At 48.6% G+C, this 18,766-nt stretch overlaps 2 protein-coding genes across 4 annotated transcripts; both read right to left on the bottom strand.

Moving 5' to 3' along the window:
* Window positions 1-320: 320 nt before the first annotated feature.
* tars2 (threonyl-tRNA synthetase 2, mitochondrial) lies at window positions 321-7,548 on the bottom strand. The gene is made up of 18 exons (XM_088386746.1): window positions 7,345-7,548; window positions 6,409-6,584; window positions 6,212-6,326; window positions 5,743-5,864; window positions 5,285-5,396; window positions 4,854-4,918; window positions 4,682-4,760; window positions 4,026-4,172; window positions 3,552-3,650; window positions 3,167-3,336; window positions 2,939-3,101; window positions 2,252-2,389; window positions 1,945-2,022; window positions 1,462-1,562; window positions 1,257-1,358; window positions 1,112-1,184; window positions 931-1,045; window positions 321-833 (listed from the first exon to the last, which is right to left on the bottom strand). The coding sequence occupies exons 1-18, from the start codon at window positions 7,441-7,443 to the stop codon at window positions 691-693; spliced, it is 2,097 nt and encodes a 698-aa protein (XP_088242872.1). The 5' UTR covers window positions 7,444-7,548; the 3' UTR covers window positions 321-690.
* Window positions 6,436-17,987, bottom strand: rprd2b (regulation of nuclear pre-mRNA domain containing 2b). Of its 3 annotated transcripts, none has more exons than XR_015860765.1 (11): window positions 17,749-17,987; window positions 14,090-14,219; window positions 13,832-14,013; window positions 13,663-13,715; window positions 13,475-13,601; window positions 13,227-13,402; window positions 12,826-13,105; window positions 12,522-12,743; window positions 12,126-12,290; window positions 10,057-12,045; window positions 6,436-6,584 (listed from the first exon to the last, which is right to left on the bottom strand). XR_015860765.1 is itself a non-coding variant. In XM_088386741.1 (10 exons), exons 1-10 carry the CDS (start codon window positions 17,942-17,944, stop codon window positions 10,142-10,144), a joined length of 3,435 nt encoding a protein of 1,144 aa, XP_088242867.1. In that variant the 5' UTR covers window positions 17,945-17,987; the 3' UTR covers window positions 9,617-10,141. The 3 variants fall into 3 exon arrangements, 1 of the variants encoding a protein (XP_088242867.1); XR_015860766.1 differs by having other exon boundaries at window positions 13,856-14,013; XM_088386741.1 differs by lacking the exon at window positions 6,436-6,584 and having other exon boundaries at window positions 9,617-12,045.
* Window positions 17,988-18,766: the final 779 nt, after the last annotated feature.

Raw genomic sequence — 18,766 nt, 5'->3', positions numbered from 1 at the left:
TCTTTTCCATCCTGTTGCTCTCCCTCAATTAAAAAAAAAGAAAGAGACATCCAATCATTTTGACCTGTACCTTGACTTGGCAGTTTCCACCAAAACACGCCACTGCCGGTTGCTGCTCCAACTCCTATTTTAGTCAAATCCTCCTCTCCTCTCCAGCATCCTCCCTTTCTTCCACTCTTTTAAAGGCAAGCCAGCTCTTTTATTCTCACAGCATGACGCGGCCTAAGTGGGCTGGGGGGGCACATTAAGGGAGCACATCACAGACAGTGAGCTCCCAATAGCTTTGAGATTTAGGAGTAAGCAACATTAATGAACAGAAAAAGGGTTGATGCAGTTTTATTGGAAATTGAAGCTGTGCTTTTCCCAGCTGAAGGGCAACACACAAAATAAACATTGGTGACATGACACATTTGTAATTGTTCCACAGTTGAGATATAAATTACTATGCTTCTTTTCTTACATTTAAAAAACAGTTCCCATGAGTTTTAACATTTCTACGACATGATTTCCCCCGACGCAATCAGCCGATTCTGAGTCTCAAAGAGCCGTCGTGTTACCATAGCAACCAGGGCAAAGGCTGAGTTCAAAGAAAGAGCCGTCCTCAATTTTGTGACAGCCAATGATAGCTCGAAAATGTGTGCGTGTAATCCGGTTGTGTTACTTGATCGCGAATGTCACGTATGTCAGCCTTTAAAAGTCATCTTGGTTACTCCTGGAATCTCGTAGTTGCGAGAGGATCGTCAGAACCTCCTGGACGGACCTCCTGCCCAGCTGCCGGCCGCCTCGACTGCGCACGCTCACCGTGGCGCTCTCACGCTCCTCATCGCCGAGCACTGGAAGCAAAATATTTGGCATCGGAAAAACAAAATATTTGGCATCGGAAAAACAGAACGTAAAAGTCGACAGGACCTCACTCTGGGCAGTCCTTACCCAAGGTGTAGTTGTATCGCGCCAGTTGAGCAGAGCGAATCTTCTTACTTAAGGTGGCGCCGGCGTCTTCGTTCAAATCCGCCATGAAGCCAGCTTTGTGAAACTGCTGCACCAACTTAGTACAAGACAAACATTGTAGGCTCGTTGCGCCTTTGGTCTTGTGAGTAAATTTCTTACTGACCTCCTTGGCAGCTGCCTCGCAGCTGCTTCCCACAGGGATGACCATGACCTGCGCCGGAGACAACCAAAGCGGCCTTTGGGGGACCAACAACAGACGGTGACACATTTGCTCAATAGATAACACACAGACTTCATTTTGTTCTCACCATTTGCCTCCAAAGTTTTCAGCCAAGATGGCAATCATCCTCTCCACTGAACCAAGCACCGCGCGGTGGATCATCACCGGCCGATGGGACCGGCCGTCTCGCCTGAGAAAAACACAGAGTTACCACCATGACTTCATGAGGAAACGGATTCATGATCCACGGAGAACACGTTGCACTATTAAGGACATCTGAAATGAGCACTCACCCGACATACTGAAGGTCAAATCTAATTGGCAGTTGAAAGTCCAACTGGATGGTGGCGCACTGGTGCTGTCGGCCAATCGCATCTCTTATCTGGATGTCAATCTGCAACGTTGTGTAGAGTTGGGAAAGGGGGGGAGGGCGGCATTAGAGCTCCGACTCACAGGTGCGGGACACAAATTACATTTTTGCAGGGCGAGATGCTCATAAAACGAGCTACCGCGAGACAGGAGCGGATGCGGCTAATTGCTGCCAACACGCCCGAACTGGACGCGGAGGGAGGAATGTTTGTTTTGATGGAGGTTTTTTGCCGAAGCGCACCCTGACTTGACTTGCCTCGACTCCCGGCTCACACACCTGAGCTGGAAAATCTCTTCCCGGCTTCGTACATTTTCTACCAACAAAACCTTTTGCTACATTTCCAATAACATTTTCAAGTAAGGCCGTTGCCAACATGATCGAAACTTTGATTGATGACCTCGCTCACCTTGGGCCCGTAGAAGGCTCCGTCCCCCGGGTTCAACTCCCACCGCTCGCCAAACTGCCGCAGACCCCGCTCCAACTGCTGCGCAAGCAAACAAACAAACAAAAACAAACGTTTGATGGTCGCGTCCATCCATGAGGGCGTGTGCGCATTTAATCGCGTGCAATTGAATACGCTTTAATTGCTGCTCTGAGATCAACATCTGCGGCGCAGCAGCTTGAAAAATCGTTTGAAGTGAAGCGAGCGTTTTGTAGTGGTTGCCGCAATTCGCGGTAAACACAATTACAGGCAATTTGCAGTGGGCGCATACCTGCTCGGCGCAGTCCCACTGCTCGGGCTCCCCGAGGCAGGGAGTGGGACGTGTGGACAGGAGGCAATGGAAGGAAAACCCAAACACTTGATAAACGCGCCTCACAAAGTCCAAACAAGCCACAATCTCATCTTCCAGCTGTGAGGGGCAAAGAAAAACAAACGCCCAAGGGCAACAGGGAGAATGTGTTAACCTGTTTACAGGCACGCCCATCAAATTACTCTAATATAAACCCACATGAGTCCCATTTATAGGTTGTGTCAGAATAGAAGCCCTTTTGAGTCAATTGTCGTAAATTGAATTTTTTTTTAACTTTATTTCCAGCTATGTTGAGCAGGTTACTTCATTTAGTCGGGCCTTGTCTAGTTTTACCCAAAAAGTCTTTGCTGCCACCTTGTGTTCATTATGTGTAATTACCAAACCTTTGGGCTGGGTATTAATTGTTCAAGGTATTAGGAATCTCTGACAGTTCTAAGCAGGTGTTTTTCTACACACAACGTCTTATTGTCTTTAAACAGCTTGAAGAGCTTTTGAAAAAAAATATTCACAATTTGTCAAATTGGTTCGGGTTACCAAACACCAAGCACCACTGGGTTTGTCTTGACTATGCTGCTCTGAGAACCGGTGGGACAACAGCACGGCTGGCAGCAGCCTGATCATCTCAATGTGACACGTTTTCATCCTGACCTGCTCGGGCGCGCAAAAGATGTGAGCGTCATCTTGGCAGAACCTGCGGACCCGGGTGAGACCCCCGAGAGCGCCGGAGAGCTCGTTGCGATGCAGCGCCCCGAAGTCGGCCCAGCGCAAAGGAAGCTCTCGCCACGAGCGCACGCGCTGCTCGAACATCAGGCTGAAATGAAGATGCCGTCAGTTGGGATCCGGCGCCATTGAGCTTGTGCAGTTGTTCAGACGTACCAGTGGGCGGGGCAGTTCATGGGCTTGAGCGCGTAGGTCTGCGAGCCCTCTGAGGTGACGGTGAACATGTTGTCACTGTAGTGTTGCCAGTGGCCCGAGCGCTCCCACAAGGCAGTGCTGTACAGAGTCGGCGTGATGACCTCGGTGAAGCCTCGGTGCCGGTACTCGCTCTGCCAGAGGAGGGAGGGAGGAAGGATGCACGTGTCACAAAGAGTGCAAGGACGCGCTTACACTGTCACAGTGTGCCGCAGACAAACGAGCGCAATATCCTGAGCGACGATGGAAAACAACAATGCCCTCTGGGGTGTATTTTTAAGACAATTCTTGTGCCAGTGGAATGGAACAGCAGGGGGTGCTACAGTAAACAAAGCCTCCCAACTCTCACCTTGATGAAGTCCGTGAGGGCGTTGTACACGTGCGCACCTTTCGGGAGAAAAAAGCAGCTTCCAGGACTGACATCGTTGAAGAAGAACAGCTCCTGCTCCTGGAAAAACATAAAGTCGGACTTTTCACAGACGCCAACGTGTTTCAAATATTTTCTTTTCACTTTTCCGAGTATTTTTAAGCAGTCAAGCCTTCAGATAAGATCATCTTTTTTTTCCCATTGAATTAAATGTCATTATTCTGCAGCTAATCATATAGCTGTGCCAGAACTCAAGTGGAATTTGTTATGACACCTCAGCTCTTCAAATACGCCACTAATTCTATGCAGAGGATAAAAGAATAGAAGAATGTGCGCATTGTTAGAATGTCGCTGTGTGTGTGTTGTTTGCTTTCAATTTGTAAGCACAGTAAACTGATATGGACTGGAAGCTCAATGGATGATATTGGCTCTCGTTCAGGTCCGGATCGCTTTTACCGTGCCGATGCGTCTGTGGTCCCTCCTGCGGGCCTCCTCCTGTTCTCTCTCCCACTGCTCTTTATGCTTGGCTGTAGGAAAGGCCACCCCGAAGAGACGCTTCAAAGGCGGACACTCGCTCTGATCGACCATGGTGAGGGGTGACAGCTGGTGGGGCGAGAGAGCGAGAAACTGAATCTTTCACGTCGACGTAAGCGCTGAGTAAAAAGGTGGCGAAAGGGAGCGGACGGGCGAAGCCATGCCAGTCGCAGAGTTTCAGAGTTTGTGTGTTTGGAAGAGCCAAGGACAGGAAACCGGCCTCCCTCTGACATAACAACATCCTGCTGGCGCCACGGAAAGGCAGGATGACGGACCAGGATGGAAGAGGGCTCCCTCATGGATCAATAACCACGAGGAACATTCCGTTCACACAGCCGCATTAAGCCCTCCACATGTATGGGCCAAAATAAACACTTGTGCACGTTCGCCAGGCTGAACACGCAACTGCCTGTTTTTGTCTGAGCTTTAGTTGACGCAAAGCACTTTGCAAGTGATTGTTTTGATTGACAGTGCAATCACAAACACCCGACCCTGCCTCTTGCCCACACACAGTTGGCAAAGAGCCCTGCGTGGCCCGCAACCCGTCAGGAGGATGAGCAGTTCCTAAAGACACAAACCTGGAGCATCTTGAACACACCGAGGAGGCCAGTGTGAGGGAGGAGGGGCCCATTACAGACTGTTACAAAGTCTCCACACCTGTGGAACACAAAAGGATTGCAAGAGTTTTTTCACCGTGCTTACGGGACATTCTAAATACCTGTTCGCGTGGGTGCACATGTACACACGTGCCTGTATACTGTAGCAGTGAGGCCCTTTAACTGCTCCCGTGCAAACCGCAATCTGAGCAGGTCATCCTGAAAAAACCACACAAAAAGAAAAGGCTCCTCATGTGTTCCAGGTTAGGAAGAGACAAGAGCTGGCAAGAAAGCCACAAAGTCTCTCGCTGCAACTGCACACGTTGACTACTTTGGGGAAGTCAACATGTGAAGGTCAGCACATCAGTCTCATAGGTTCTGGGTTCAAATCTCAGCTCTATAGTAATGTTTCCATCTCAACTTGAGACCTGTTTGGACTTGCAAGCACACCTAGTATGCAAATGGCCTCCAGGTCTGTCTCCTACCCCTGACAGATTAATTTTGACCACTTTGACTGCTGCTTCTTCATTGTGTCTTGCTCAGAGGGCGCTGGCTGATTAATTGGTGCGGACGAGCGTTACTAACCCGGAAGAGGTCGCTCATCTCTTGTACGTCGAGTTCCAGCCTGGTCAGAGGCAGCTTGAGGGCGGCGGCTGCCTTGCATTGCTCCTCCACGGCACTCAGAGACAAGGCAGCACTGTGGGTGAAGGAAAGATGCAGGTGGACCATCAAAAGATAAGCAGAGTGTTGACAGAGGGAGGGAGGGGTGTCAAAGAGGGGCAAGTAGTTCAAGATGTGAGAAGAAAGTAGGTCAGGGGCCCAGCATGCCCCGATGTCAGACATAGCGCTTTGGGGTCATCTAGACAGGGGATTTGTTATGCTGCAAGAAGACACCATCTTCGGCAAAGCAAACTCAGCCTGGCACTGCTGACTCCACATGAACAGCCCCGCTTACTGTACTGAAGTATAAAACTTTTTCTATTTGTAAGATTTGTATTTCCAAGCATCTTTGCTTCCCACACTGGAGGCCCGCCGTGTCTGACCTGTCATCCAACACATGATCGCAGTGAAGGCCGAGCTCCGACGCTCCTTGGCGATACACAGTGGCGCCAAACTCCCTCTGCAGCACTCCGCCCAGCACGCATGCTCCTGTTCGCCAAGCTGCCTGCAGGTCGTAAAGGTAGAGTCTGAGTGCTACGAACTTTTTGTTTTAAAGTAACTATTACATTGTAAAAGGATGGACGGCAAAGGTTTTGGTGTACAGCAGTGACATCTGTGGTCGCGAGTGGGAATAACAGGTTGCTCATTACAAAAAATAAACAAAACAAAAAAAACATCGCTAGGAAAAATGGATAATAAATCAAAGTTTCTGATATTTCGAGAGATGCTTGATTATATTGGCTGGTCATAATCTTGCATACTGCCTGAAATGGATGACTTTTGGTTGGAATAACAGAGAATGCTTGTGAAAACAAAGACAAGCGCAGAATTGAAATACGCAAATGTTTTCACCTCTCTTCCCTCAAGCGAGTCAAAACCGAGAAGCTGCAGCTGACAGTCAGTCTCGAGGGGACGCTCAAGATCCCACAGCTCCCCGTTCACCTTGCTCACCAAGGCTCCTTTCTTACTGTGAAGGAAAATGAGATTAGCAAAGTGCATACACCAGAGAGAGAAAAAAAAGAATCATCTTGTACAGCTGGAGCATTTACCGAATAGTATGTGCGACCCAGAGCGGCGTTGTGATGCCAGCAGTTCCCTTCACAAGCTGCCCATCGCCAACCTGGACACTGATGCACTTTTCAGAAGCCTCAGCTCTCCTTTTTTTGATCCTCTGCTCCCAAAGAGACTCAAAGACTTGCACTGTCTCTGGCAACGTCGGATATGCCTGAGGACAAAAATGTTAATAGTGTGAGGAAGTGACACTAAAAATCTTTTGAGGAATCAAACTGCTCAAACTGAAGTTTGAGTTCATGGTGCTTTAATATCCTCTACAAGAATAAACACGAGACCAAGAAAACAATACAAGAGGCACATTGGGCAACAAAATCCTTGCCAATTGATACTTGACTGTTAACAAAACTCAATGTGCCTAATAAATTGGAGTGTAAAGAGTCCCCAAAGCATTGAGAACCAAGTGTGCCTGTTAAACTAGAGTTTAGTGATCCAAAACTCTCTTCAATGTATTGTAAATATTCCTGGCTTTGTAATGATTTATTTGTTTGGAGTAGCCCATTTATGATAATAGCCCATTGAGGAATTCTTGCATTGGACTTGAAACAGAGCACATTTATCAACTAGATATGAGTGACCCAGAAGAATCAATTGACGTCATTTGGGGAATTCGGTTAGATAACACGAATATGTCCAAACCTCAGTGTCGTGGCGCTGCAAATATTTGCCTCACTATAAACAATACTTTTGTCCCATGTTATCTGCGTGCTGGAAAATCAAGCGAAGGCGCCATTTCATTTAATTGGGTGACTGTCATTTTTTAAAACGAGTGTAAAAACATTTGACAATGACAAGTCCTCAGTGGTAAAAGTGTCGTCTTAATGAGAAAGGGCAGCCCGCCACACTGAATGACATCACAGGCCGCCTTGCATGCTAACGTTAGCTTCTGCTGCTAACTCAAAACAGTTGCGCACCTTGCTGTACTTCCTGTACACGCGAGCGCTCGCCTGCCGGACGAGCGGCCGGAAAAGCTGCGTCACTGCCATCTCAAACACACGCGGCGAGACGAGCATTCACCTCGCGTCGTCAAACTACAAGCAACACCGACGTGCACTCAACTCGACGCGCGCGGCCATGATCCCGGAACAGCGCGTGTGACGTCACGACATGCGCGTTCACAGGCGGCCACGAGCGCGTATTCTGCATACTGTAGTACAGTAACTGCACGTGAGCATGTATACAGGCGCCGTTACGACGCCAGATTGAAAAGTGAGCTGGAAAATATTTATTCAACGGCAACCTTTTGGTTTGTAAAATGACTAAAAGAAATAAATGAGATACAAACAAAAGCAAAGTTATGATACACCCATTTTGCGTTGTTCAGAGTCTACAAATTACTAATCGTCACAATACGAATTTAAAATAAATGCAGGGTTAAGGGATGAGAAGCATAAATAATCTACTATTAATCCACCGTTGGGGATTAAAACCGTTAATGTACTCGACAACGTATGTGGGGGGAACCGATATTAGCAAGGTAGCATCTACTAAACAAATTGGGGCAAATTCCGCCCCGGCTGGGGAAATGTTCAACTTTTAAATGAACAGTGGTATGTGTTGTACACGATTTCGAACACATGGTGACGCTAAAGCAGTCTTCAGATAACCCGTTTGGAGGTAGTGACGTCATTGTGGCAGTAAATGAGTATGTATGTGTATGAGAGCCACCTGTATGTGCTCAGTTCACTGTTAAACTTACACTGCTGAAAATGTGACATCAGGATTGTGTCATTACAGCGCAGGTGTAACGTTTTTTTTTTTAAATGAGTGGTATGAATTAATTATGGATGGCAAAACAAGAGTGTCAATTTAATATTTCCTGTGTGGTACTGAGAGAGGTTGAAGTGGTGTATAGGTGATTTAAATGTCATCTAAATTCTGATCTATTTTAAAAGGTCTTTCCAAATTCAGATTCACAGAACAGACTATGGCTGAAACAACTTGGGTTAAGAATACAACGTGGGTGAAAAAATACATTCTAAATGGAAAATAAAAAAATAAATAAAAAGAAACTTAGACAAGCTTAGACATTGAGAGATAAACTGAACAGTATTCCGGTGAGTAGTCATCAGAGCAATCCTTAGCAATGCAAATGTGTTCGATCTGCCACAGTGAAATTTGAATTTTGTCTAGAGCGACCTCAACGGCATTTATACAAGAAAGAGAAGCGCACGGAAACTACAAAGCGCTATTTATTCAAGAGCGAATCAAGTCCCTCCCGCCCCCCTTTCATTCAAACTCTGGATTTTATTCAAGTCAGGACATGCAGGAGCCCCCCAAAGTTGTGGCATGACTGCTTTCCCTCCATGATGCTAACTTGAAGCGTGCTGGTGCCTTGAGATCCCAGCTGAATATCTTCTGTGAGCTCAATACTCAAAACTCTTCTGAGTAAAATGAATGGAAAAGCCATTCGTTTGTTCCGGACCCTCCCCCCCCAGAAAATTGTCTACGTTAGGACAATAGCATTCTTTACAGTTGTACTTTGAAAAGGCGTCACAGCACCAACAAACATAGTAAAGACGGGAACAGTTTTTCGTTTCTGCAAACCACCTAATTTTCCTGCTCCTTTTGGTGTGCTCGCCTTGGCCACTGGAGGCAGTACAGAGCAAACAAAACTCTTCTTCCAGTACTAAGAGTGACTCAGCAAAATTGTGCAATCGTCACTTTTCGCGGAGGACAAAGAACAGGTGACAGTGCACATCGTTACATGAATTGTCAAAATGTCTTACGCCACCATTTGTCTTTAAAAAAGTGCAACGAGAGATGCTAGCATGTGAATATTGTTGCTTGCAAATCGGGTCACTCATATCTCAAGGCACCAAAATAGGTTTGAAATTAAAATTAGGGATGAGCATGCTGTGAAGGGAAATCTTGAACTTTAATCTTCTCAAAAAGCATCAAGGAACTTATTTTGAGTTACTGCATGGATGTAACTCAATTTCCCATCACGTTATAGTCTTCAGCCAGAACAACTATGGGTGGACTAGCATGCCCATCCCTAATTAAAATACAAAATTATTTACTCTTTTTCTATATGCTGGATTGAAAAGGGGAAAAAGTGAACAAATAAAACAGGCAATCGGCGCTAATTGAGTGTTTCCACGGCCTGGATCACAATTAACAGCAGGCTGAAACAGTGAGCATCATTTACAAGAGTTTGAAGAGGGGAGAAAAAAAGGCAGGCAGTCACTCGTTCATATTTATAATCTTAAAATGACAAAGGCGGGAGGGACAGGCGGAAAGAGGAAATTTGACAAGGGTTATTTACAAATTCTGGAACTGGCTTCAAACACTGTTGGAGGACAGTGCACACATTCATACCTTCAGAGAGGAAAAGCAACTTTGGAACAAATTGTGGTTCATGAGTTGACATCGTTGAACATCTTTTTTTTTTTGGGCTGTGTATCAAGTGGGACCTTCCGTGAAATGTATGACCACTGTAAGGAATTCAAATAGATGTACTATGTAGCTGACCTCTACGCTAGTTTGATCTCCTAATATGCGTTGAGGATGATGCCAAAGTGAGTCTAGAGATGCGCTTATACAACACGGTGCACTAAGTATTCTTTGAAGATTTAATACACTATTTACACACAAGTGTTAGGATTCAAAATAGGGAAATATACCTAGGCTCACAGCAGCGAGGCCGACACGCACACATTAGCCTTGTGGCTTGCGCTCCTTCTCTCGCTCTTTCAGCATGTGGCCACTTCAGTAGCGCGGCGGTTGGAAGGGTCTCTTCGGGCCATGGAAGGGGCCGCCTGCGAAGGGAGGGCCAGGACGCTTGTTGCCGCGGAACCTCCCGCCGCCTTGCTCGTTAAAATGTCGCGAGTGCTGGCCCCGTTGCGGCGGCCTGTGCGGGTTAGACAGCAGGGGGGGCCTTTGAGTGGGCAGTGCCAAGAGGGGCACGGGACTGGGAGGGTGGTTGAGGGGCTGCCCGCTAGGACTAGCTGGGGCGTTGTGCCCGGAAGGCGGGGCCGCAGGAGATCTAGCGGGCGCGCCGTCCGCAGCAGGGGACGGCGGTGTCGAAGGAGACGCGGGCGGGGGCTGCACATTTGGGGGCTCCTTAACTCGGCCCAGGAGAGGCGGAGGAGCGCCGGGCGCACCCGGGCGGTGGATAGGGGGCGTATGGTGGGCGGCAAACGGCTCTTTGACCGTCCCGGGACGGGGTGCTTTGGGAGGCTCGCCTAATAAAGACAGGAGGGGGCGAGGCGAGGGCCTGTTGCCCCTGGGGCCTCCTCGCTCCGCGCTGTCGTGCCTGCCCGGGCCAGCTTGCATCCGGTCGACTGGCAAGCAAAGTCCCCCGACCATGATCCCTGGGGGTAAAGAGGGGGACAGTGTGGGCGACATGGGAGGCGGAGGAGGTTGAGGTATAGTGGGGGGTGCGCTAAAGAAATGGGGTGAGGGAAGAGGCGGGTGTAGGAGATGGGAAGGGGGAGGAGTCTGCAGACTCTCGGCATGGTAAAGCATTTGGAAGGGAATTTGTGGTGGGGGGAGAGTGGGGAGCGGGTGACGGACTGGAGGAGGTACAGAGGGGTGAGCTAGGAGATGATGCGGGAGCGGCATGGCGGGCGGAGGCATGTCCCCGCCGCCTCCTTGGGCGGCGCCGAGAGGAGTGGGGACGGTGTGGGGCGAGGCGGAATGTGCTTCCATGTACTCTTCCTCTTCATACCACATGGATGCCCCAGAGCGAGCGCCGGCTCCACCCCCTCGCCGAGAGTCTCGGCCAATCACGCGAATGCTCTCCACCGTCTTGATTCGTTCTCCTGCGGGGGGCTGCTTAGAGTAGCCCACCGTCTCAATGGGTGCGCCCTCGGTGCATGGGGAAACTAGGGTCTCGATGCGATGGTAGCCCCCTCCGTCCCTCCCGGGCGACCGGTCGTCCACCCTTTTCCCACTCGGGCCGCCGTCTTCCGAGCCCACGCTCGCTTTTCGAGAGCCGGCCGAGAGCCGACGCTCGGCCTTGGCTCTCGCGCCGCCTCCTGCCGTTGCAGCCTGAATGCGCTGTGCATCTTTCTTCATCTTGGCGAGCTCACTGGTGCCTGCGGAGGCCGCCTGCTTCCTCGCATTCTTGGCCTCATTGCTCCTTTTTGCGCCTCCGTAGCGCGAGGAGCTATAGTCACCGGCGCCGTCGTCGTTACTTGCCGACGGCGTGATCACAGCGTCCCAGGGCTCGCTGCGATACGCCGTGGGCGAAAGGTTGTTGCTGCCAGAGGAGCCCAAAGACTCGGGCACGCTCCCGGGCGCATCCATGATCTCGTCTTGGGTGGGGGTAGCGGCAGCCTCATCGCGCACCGGGGTCCCATCTACGCCGTCGGGACTGGCGTCGCCTAAGGCCAGGCTGAAACCTGGATTGCCCTGCAAGAAACTGTTGATTTTGGATTCCAGGCTGGGAGGAGAGACGCGGGGAGGAGGCGGCGGTGGAGGCGGGGACAGCTGCCGGCCCTTCTCCCAGACTCTGTTTCTGCTGGGCGCGTCTCGCTTGAGACTGTTTCCCATCAAGGATTTTGCTTTGGGGGTCTTTGCTGAGGACGAGGACGCGGTCGCTGCTGTTTCTGGTGAAGCTCGGGTGGGCTGAGCAGAGTTTGTCACATTGTGCAGGAGAGATGACAACGCTGTCAAAAGACAAGAAAAACAGATTTATAAAAATTGACAGTTCTTGCTTTTTTGCCAGAGTCCAAATACATTTGAATACCTGGTGTGTTTTTCTTTGACAGAGCATTGAGTATGCCTTCGGGTGTGATGTCAACACGTGACAATATAGTGGCGAGGGCGGGGCTTGCCGGTGTGGCCTTGGAGGCTGTCGACTGGGCCGACGGTGCGCCGGGTGTTCCCGGAGACGGCCGGCCTGAGGGGCTCCCTGCTTGGACACGAGAGCATGGAAAACAAAAAAAGCCAGTTCAAGGCAAACCCTCTGTGAAAAGCATTCGTGAAGTCCGCTTCTTTCACACTTAAGGACAGTTTTGTCGTCATTTAACCCAACATGAATTGTTTTGGCGATGTGGAAGGAAGCTGAAGTGGCCGACAAACAGACAATGTCAGAGTCAAGATTCCAACTTTCTCTCTGACCATGACACACCAAGACACACACCTGTGTTCTTCATGGCGGCTGTGAGTGAACTGAGGATGGAGCTGATCTTTCCCAGGTCCACCTTGGCCATGTTGACTCCCAGAGGCGCGGATGGCGCTTGAGGTGTGACTGATGTTGATGCGGTGGTGCTGTTAGCCTTTGACACTTTTGTAGGCGTGGTGGGAGTCTTGCAGCCTGCATCTGATTTGACGACAACCGGGGACATCACGCTCGTCTTGTCACCTGCATCGTAGAGAAATACGTTTTTGGCCCTGCGTCGCTGTACGGTCAGCCGAGAGTGTGAGGGCACGGTTCGGCGGCTGACCGGCTGTTGAGGAAGAGCGCTCCTCTTCATCAGACGCCTCCGCGTCCTCTTGGCCGTCACCAGGCAGGTCTCCTTCATCCATGGCCTTGCCGTCTAACTCTGGGTCCACCCGCGCTCCGGTGCCGCCCATCCCCACAAAGGGGGAGTCGGAGCCGGTGGGGGAGGGGGCGTCTTCCGAGGGGGAGGGGACAGGTGAGTCCTCGGACCCGGGCAGAGTTGACTTGAGGGAGTCCAGCTTCCTTTTTAGACTGGCCACGCGGTTGGCAAAAGCGCTGTAGGCCTGTGTGAGTGGACGGAAAGACATCGGAAGTTGGACAATGTGACCCCAAAAATTGCCGCGTCGTCAAAATGGGGGAGTTCGATTTTCAAGAGAGCCTCCCAACAACGCAACACTGACTCACGTTCGCCACAATCTTGACCTCCTTGTACTGCGTGTGGTAGAAGATGTCAGCGTTCTCCAAAGCTTCCAGCAGGGAGGGCCCCGTCTTCAACTCCTCCTCCAGAAAGCCGACAAAGTCCTGCAGCGTCTGGCAACCGTCTTCAAAGTCCTTGGCAAACTTGTTACCTCCCGCCTTGTCTGTAAGTAATTTCAGGTTTGAGCAAAGAGGCACAAGACTCAATTTAGACTGATGTGAACATGAAATTCAACCTTTCAGCCGCTTGAGCGCTTCCGTGCTGCAAATGTCCAGCCTGAGAGCTGCCAGCTGCTTCTCCCTGAAGTCCTCTTCAGCCACAACCCGCTCATATGCCGACAGTTGCTCGATGAGTGCGCCGGGCTAAAAGAAGCGCAACGTCAAAGCACAACAACGAACATGCCAACGTTTGCGCGAGACTTACCGCAAACTCTTCCACGATCTTGGACTTGATTGCGGCTTTGGTCTTGGCTGGATCTAAGCATCCACAAACATCTTAAATCCGACCGTGGCATCTCGCTCAAGCTCCTGCCGTGCTAGTTGCTTTTCCAAATTGCATGGCGGGCCCAACCAAATGCGTGCAGCACACTCACCGGTTGCGGGCGGCGTCTCTTCACCTTTGTCCTTCAGCTTTTCTTTGTCCTTCTGCTTGTCCCGATCCTTTTCCTTCTTGTTAAGGTTGGCTTTCAACTGGTTGATCAGCTCCTCGGGATACACGCCACGTTCCTCCCAGATGGACAAGATTCTCTCCACCGACTTGCGGACCTTGGCGTCTCTGAGGCAGCACACACAACAATCGGGTTCACGCTCGAGCATTTGGGCAGAGACTAGCTGACAAGTCGGTGGCTCACTTGATAAGCAGGGCGGCATTGGGAAGAACGTCGGCGAAGGCAGAGCGAAACACAATGGCATTCTTTCTTTTGCAGTTCTGGATGACGTCATTAGCAAGGTAGAAGAGATTCAATCGATGATTGTGGTCGGCTGATAGAAGAAACAAACAGATGGAAGGACCCACAAATACACACAAGATGTTCATTCAAGCAAGGCAGAAATATTACATTTGGGAGATTTAATTCTGGAATATTTTCAATAACTATAGAAATGTCTGTCTGCATTACGGTAAATGCAGATGAACAGCGAGCCAATCAATGTACTCTCACGAAGGATTTCAGAAATCTGAGAATTGTACTTTTGGAGAAGCTGAAGTCAGCGAATTTAGACTATTGGAAACTAAACAATGGCAGAAATGGTGTCAAATTCTAGGCTCGGGGGCCAGATCTGGTTCATCACATCAATTCATGTGGCTCGAAAAGCAAATCAAGCATGTCAATTTCGGTGGCGCTTGTTAAAAATGTCTATCGAACTTTCCAATTGCCATCTGTAAAGGATCAGAACGGTGTGTAATAACATGAGGAGGTGATTAAACATTGATATCGTTTCTCAGTCAAAACGCCCTAGATGACTTGGACAGAAGGGATTTGGCACAAATTTTTCTTACAACAATGTCAAATCAAAAATGCACGATAAGTTTCCAAGATGAAGGCAAATAGAGCTTATCAACTTTGATGTGCAGTCAGCCAATTTGCCAGGCGTTCACCGGCACGTCCCGTAAATCAGTAGGGCACAAAGTCAAGTTAAGACGAAAAGAAAAATGTCTTCCTCCAGCCGTTAAAATTGTACGTGGTAACAACGTGTAGCAAAGCTTGACAACTTTCCAAACTATTTCAGTGGACGAAGCAAGCATTTGCGTTTAGTTTCCCGGGAGCCAGCAGATGCTTGCAAGGGGTATCAACTCCAAAACAGTTCCATCAGCAACCCGGCAACAAAATGTTTTTCAGGGGCAACAAAAACAGACAATTGGGCCAATGTTTTTTGTGTGTGTCTGTGACGCGCATTAGAACACAGTGGTGTTTTACACACTTGCAGACATCTTGCACCACACATGCTCCAACCGACGATAGCAGCCCACAAGTTTTTTTTTTAACCTTACAGGGCAAAAAAGAGCAAGCAACTCCTCAGTGCCACCTCATTTGATGCGAGCGTGGCAACATTAGCTTTGCTTTCTCTGGGCCTCCCACCCCTTCACTTCACTCGTAAAACAGTCTGAGCAATCCAATCACGGCAAATCTTTGCAACTAGAAAATTTCATTTGAACAAATCACATTACTATTTTTGGCGGCTCGGTGGCGGACTGGTTAGCACGTCCGCCTCACAGTTAGCCGCACCCTGGGTTAGGTTCCACCTCCGGCCCTCCCTGTGTGGAGTTTGCATGTTCTCCCCGGGTCCGCGTGGGTTTTCTCCGGGCACTCCGGTTTCCTCCCACATCCCAAAAACATGCTTGGTAGGCCGATTGAGCACTCCATATTGTCCCTAGGTGTGAGTGCGAGTGCGTATGATTGTTTGTCTCTGTGTGCCCTGCGATTGGCTGGCAACCAGTTCAGGGTGTCCCCCGCCTACTGCCCGATGACGGCTGGGATAGGCTCCTGCGACCCCCGCGGGGACTAAGCGGTACAGAAAATGGATGGATGGACATTACTATTTTTAAACTAAATTAATTGATTGCCCCCTGCCCTCGCCATCTCAAAAGGATAAATCTTCTGAATTAATTAACCTCCTGGCCAGTGATGGGCTGCTTTACATGCAGTTTGCTTGTTTTCAACCAAACGAGCAACGGCAACAGCAAGCAGCAGCAACGTGCAGCCCTGGAAATGCCTTTTTAAATGTCACACTTGGGGTCATTTGGAGTTTACATACAAATTGACAATCGTAAGCCCCTCAAATAGAACTAAAATAATGCAATAAGATGACAAACCTGCACGAGCACTCACAGTGATGCCACACAAACACATGGAAACTTGAACAATTTGCCTGCACAGCACGGTAGGCGTAGCGTGCGGCTGGTGGAAAAGCAAGCAGCTTCAACATGTGAGCCTGAAGACACGCCAATCACATTATTCAATTGCCCAAAAATATAAATACAAGTGCTCGTGTTGTTATTTGCAACAAGTCACTGACAGCACAATCTTGGATCGGTTTCAAGAACGCGAGATTTGCCGCAACCCAACTTGGACCCAAATATTGCAAAAAAATAAAATAAAAAATGATGGAAGCTGGAAGGGGACAGGACGGAGAAGGATTGGGATCAAATTCATCATTTGAATGTGCTGTTTGTTCAGATTGGCAAAAGGTTAATCCTGCACCGCCACTGAACCCAATGACTCCATCCAGATTCAGCCTTGAGCATTTACGTTCCGTCGCTATCCTTCCAGTTGGAAGACGAGTGGAACAACCAGATGTGCACTATCAACGGTGCACACGATACTGCCGAACATTTGACTTCAAATGTTGACAAAATTGAATGAGCACAGGGGTTGTTAAGCACTGGCAAAAATGAGAGACAATTGCAAACAGCTCACAAATGCAAACAAGCCACAGAAAACAAAAGGACTCGATCAACAGAATAATCGATTAAAAAAAGATCGATTAGCGACAGCACAAACTTTTTTGGTTGACAAACAAAAGTGCTTCTGCTGTGACATCGTTTTGTCTCAACAGCTTGAAGACCTAATCAAATCAACAATCGATTCCACACATCTTACAAAACTATTCAGTAGAGCTGGGGGCTATTTTGATAAATACGCATCGCGATTGACACGTAATCGATATTGATAGAAAGCCCCTTTAATAAAAAGTTGAAAATAACCCAAACAAAACCAGAACGTAGAATGTTATGTATTTGTGGCTCTTTAGTAGATGTTCAAGTTATCTGTTGGTTCTTTGCACTGAAATTTGAATTGGTTAAAGTGTTTACACGGATGTTTGAAAATCACTTTGAATTGATGAGTTTTCGGGTTCTATACATTTGTTGGTCTTTAGTAATAAGGGCAGGAATTACTTTTGTCTTGAAAACCAAAACATTCCATTGGTAAAGGTACAAATAAATGTGACAAGAGAAAGTGTTTGATATAATTCGACGGATTGTGAAAAGCGAAACATTTTGAGTCCCTGACTAATCACATCCAACAAGTAGACGCAGCCCAATCTGTGGAGGGCAGCACATAGACAGGAGCAGCAACAACAACCACAAGCCATCTTTTGTGGACGACTGGCAGCCCGAATTTGAAAGCCTCAACACACAAAACCACATGAATTGTGAAGACTTGCATGACACGTCACAAAAGACGTAACTAGCAGGTATTCGTAAGGCGGTGGGGAGCGTTTAGTGTTGCAGTGGACAACTCCTGGCAAGAAGAAACAAACGTTTGGACCTGGAGGCCCGACTGCCTGCTAACTTGCAGCTAACTGGTAGCAGATATCAGCCTGGTCGAAAATCTTTAGCTAGCTATCATCGGGAAATCCAACCATTAACTGCTACAACCCAACGCTATTTCGCGTCCCACCAAATTAATTCTTTCCCCAATTTGCATCGTTTCGGGAAACAATAGAACGCGAATTAGCTTCACCTTAGCCTTGGTTTAGCCTTAGCTTAGCGCACGCTCGGGCGACTCACATTTCTTGAGCCACTTCATCCAGTAGCGAACGACGAGGGCGCTCTGCTTCTTGTTGTCAATGCACCAACCGGAGAGGCTCTGGATGGATTCCATGGTGTTGGATATTCCTTGGAAGCGGCGGTCCAGGGAGGCCTCCAAAGCGGCGTTGGAGCTGCGGGCTCCGTGGCCGCTCGCAGCTCCGGGACCGGCGGCCATTTTTGCTGCTCTAGCTTGGCCGGGCTGAAGACACTACTCGGGGTGGATGCGCCACGCCGCAATATGATTGGCTGAAGAACGCGAGCATTTGCAATATGATTGGCTGCTGCATCCTGCCGAACGTCCGACTGAAATGTGGCGGCCTTATTATCTGTCACTCAGCCACCCTAATTAAATAGATTTTTTTAAAATTAGTATTACTATTATTTGTACAAATGTGATTCTTGTTTGGAATGGTCATCGCACAAGCAGGCATTACCTAGATACAAGAGCCTATCATATTGCAGCGGCTTGTCCTCTGTTGCCAATCATATTGCAGCGGGCCGTGACTGGTGGACGGATAATTCCCGCGAAAATTGTACTCGTCGTTTTGCGATGAGGATCACGACCACACCCCCTACTTTTCGCTTCTACCGTATTGTAGTCATTTAGTAAATTTATTTTCAGATAAATGTTTAGGGCTGCACATAATTTACTTTTCCATGTCTGAGATAGTTCAAGGCGTTTCTCGACCTCCCGGAGGTTCCCTCAATATTAAGGACCAAGCTTGTCATGGGCCCAACAGTATGTAGCTAAAACAACGAATGAGACCAACCAGCCCCCTACAGCAACACACTGAAAATAAATGTGCAGCAAAAAGTCTAGTTTGGTGTAAAAAGAGGTATTTAATTTTAGTTAGTTACAGATGCAGTTGTTAAAACAGTCCCTAAACCTGAGTCTTCAGAAATGGGCAACTCAAACTCCAACTTATTTTTCCAATTTATGGACTCGATTATTTTTTATATACTATACCTGAGAATGTTTTTATTGGCCTTGACAATA

Source organism: Syngnathus floridae, chromosome 10 (assembly GCF_059516105.1).
Source record: "Syngnathus floridae isolate MCC-2025c chromosome 10, RoL_Sflo_1.0, whole genome shotgun sequence".
In the NCBI taxonomy this organism is placed as follows: Eukaryota; Metazoa; Chordata; class Actinopteri; order Syngnathiformes; family Syngnathidae; genus Syngnathus; species Syngnathus floridae.
This window is presented reverse-complemented; position numbering and strand designations above follow the sequence as displayed.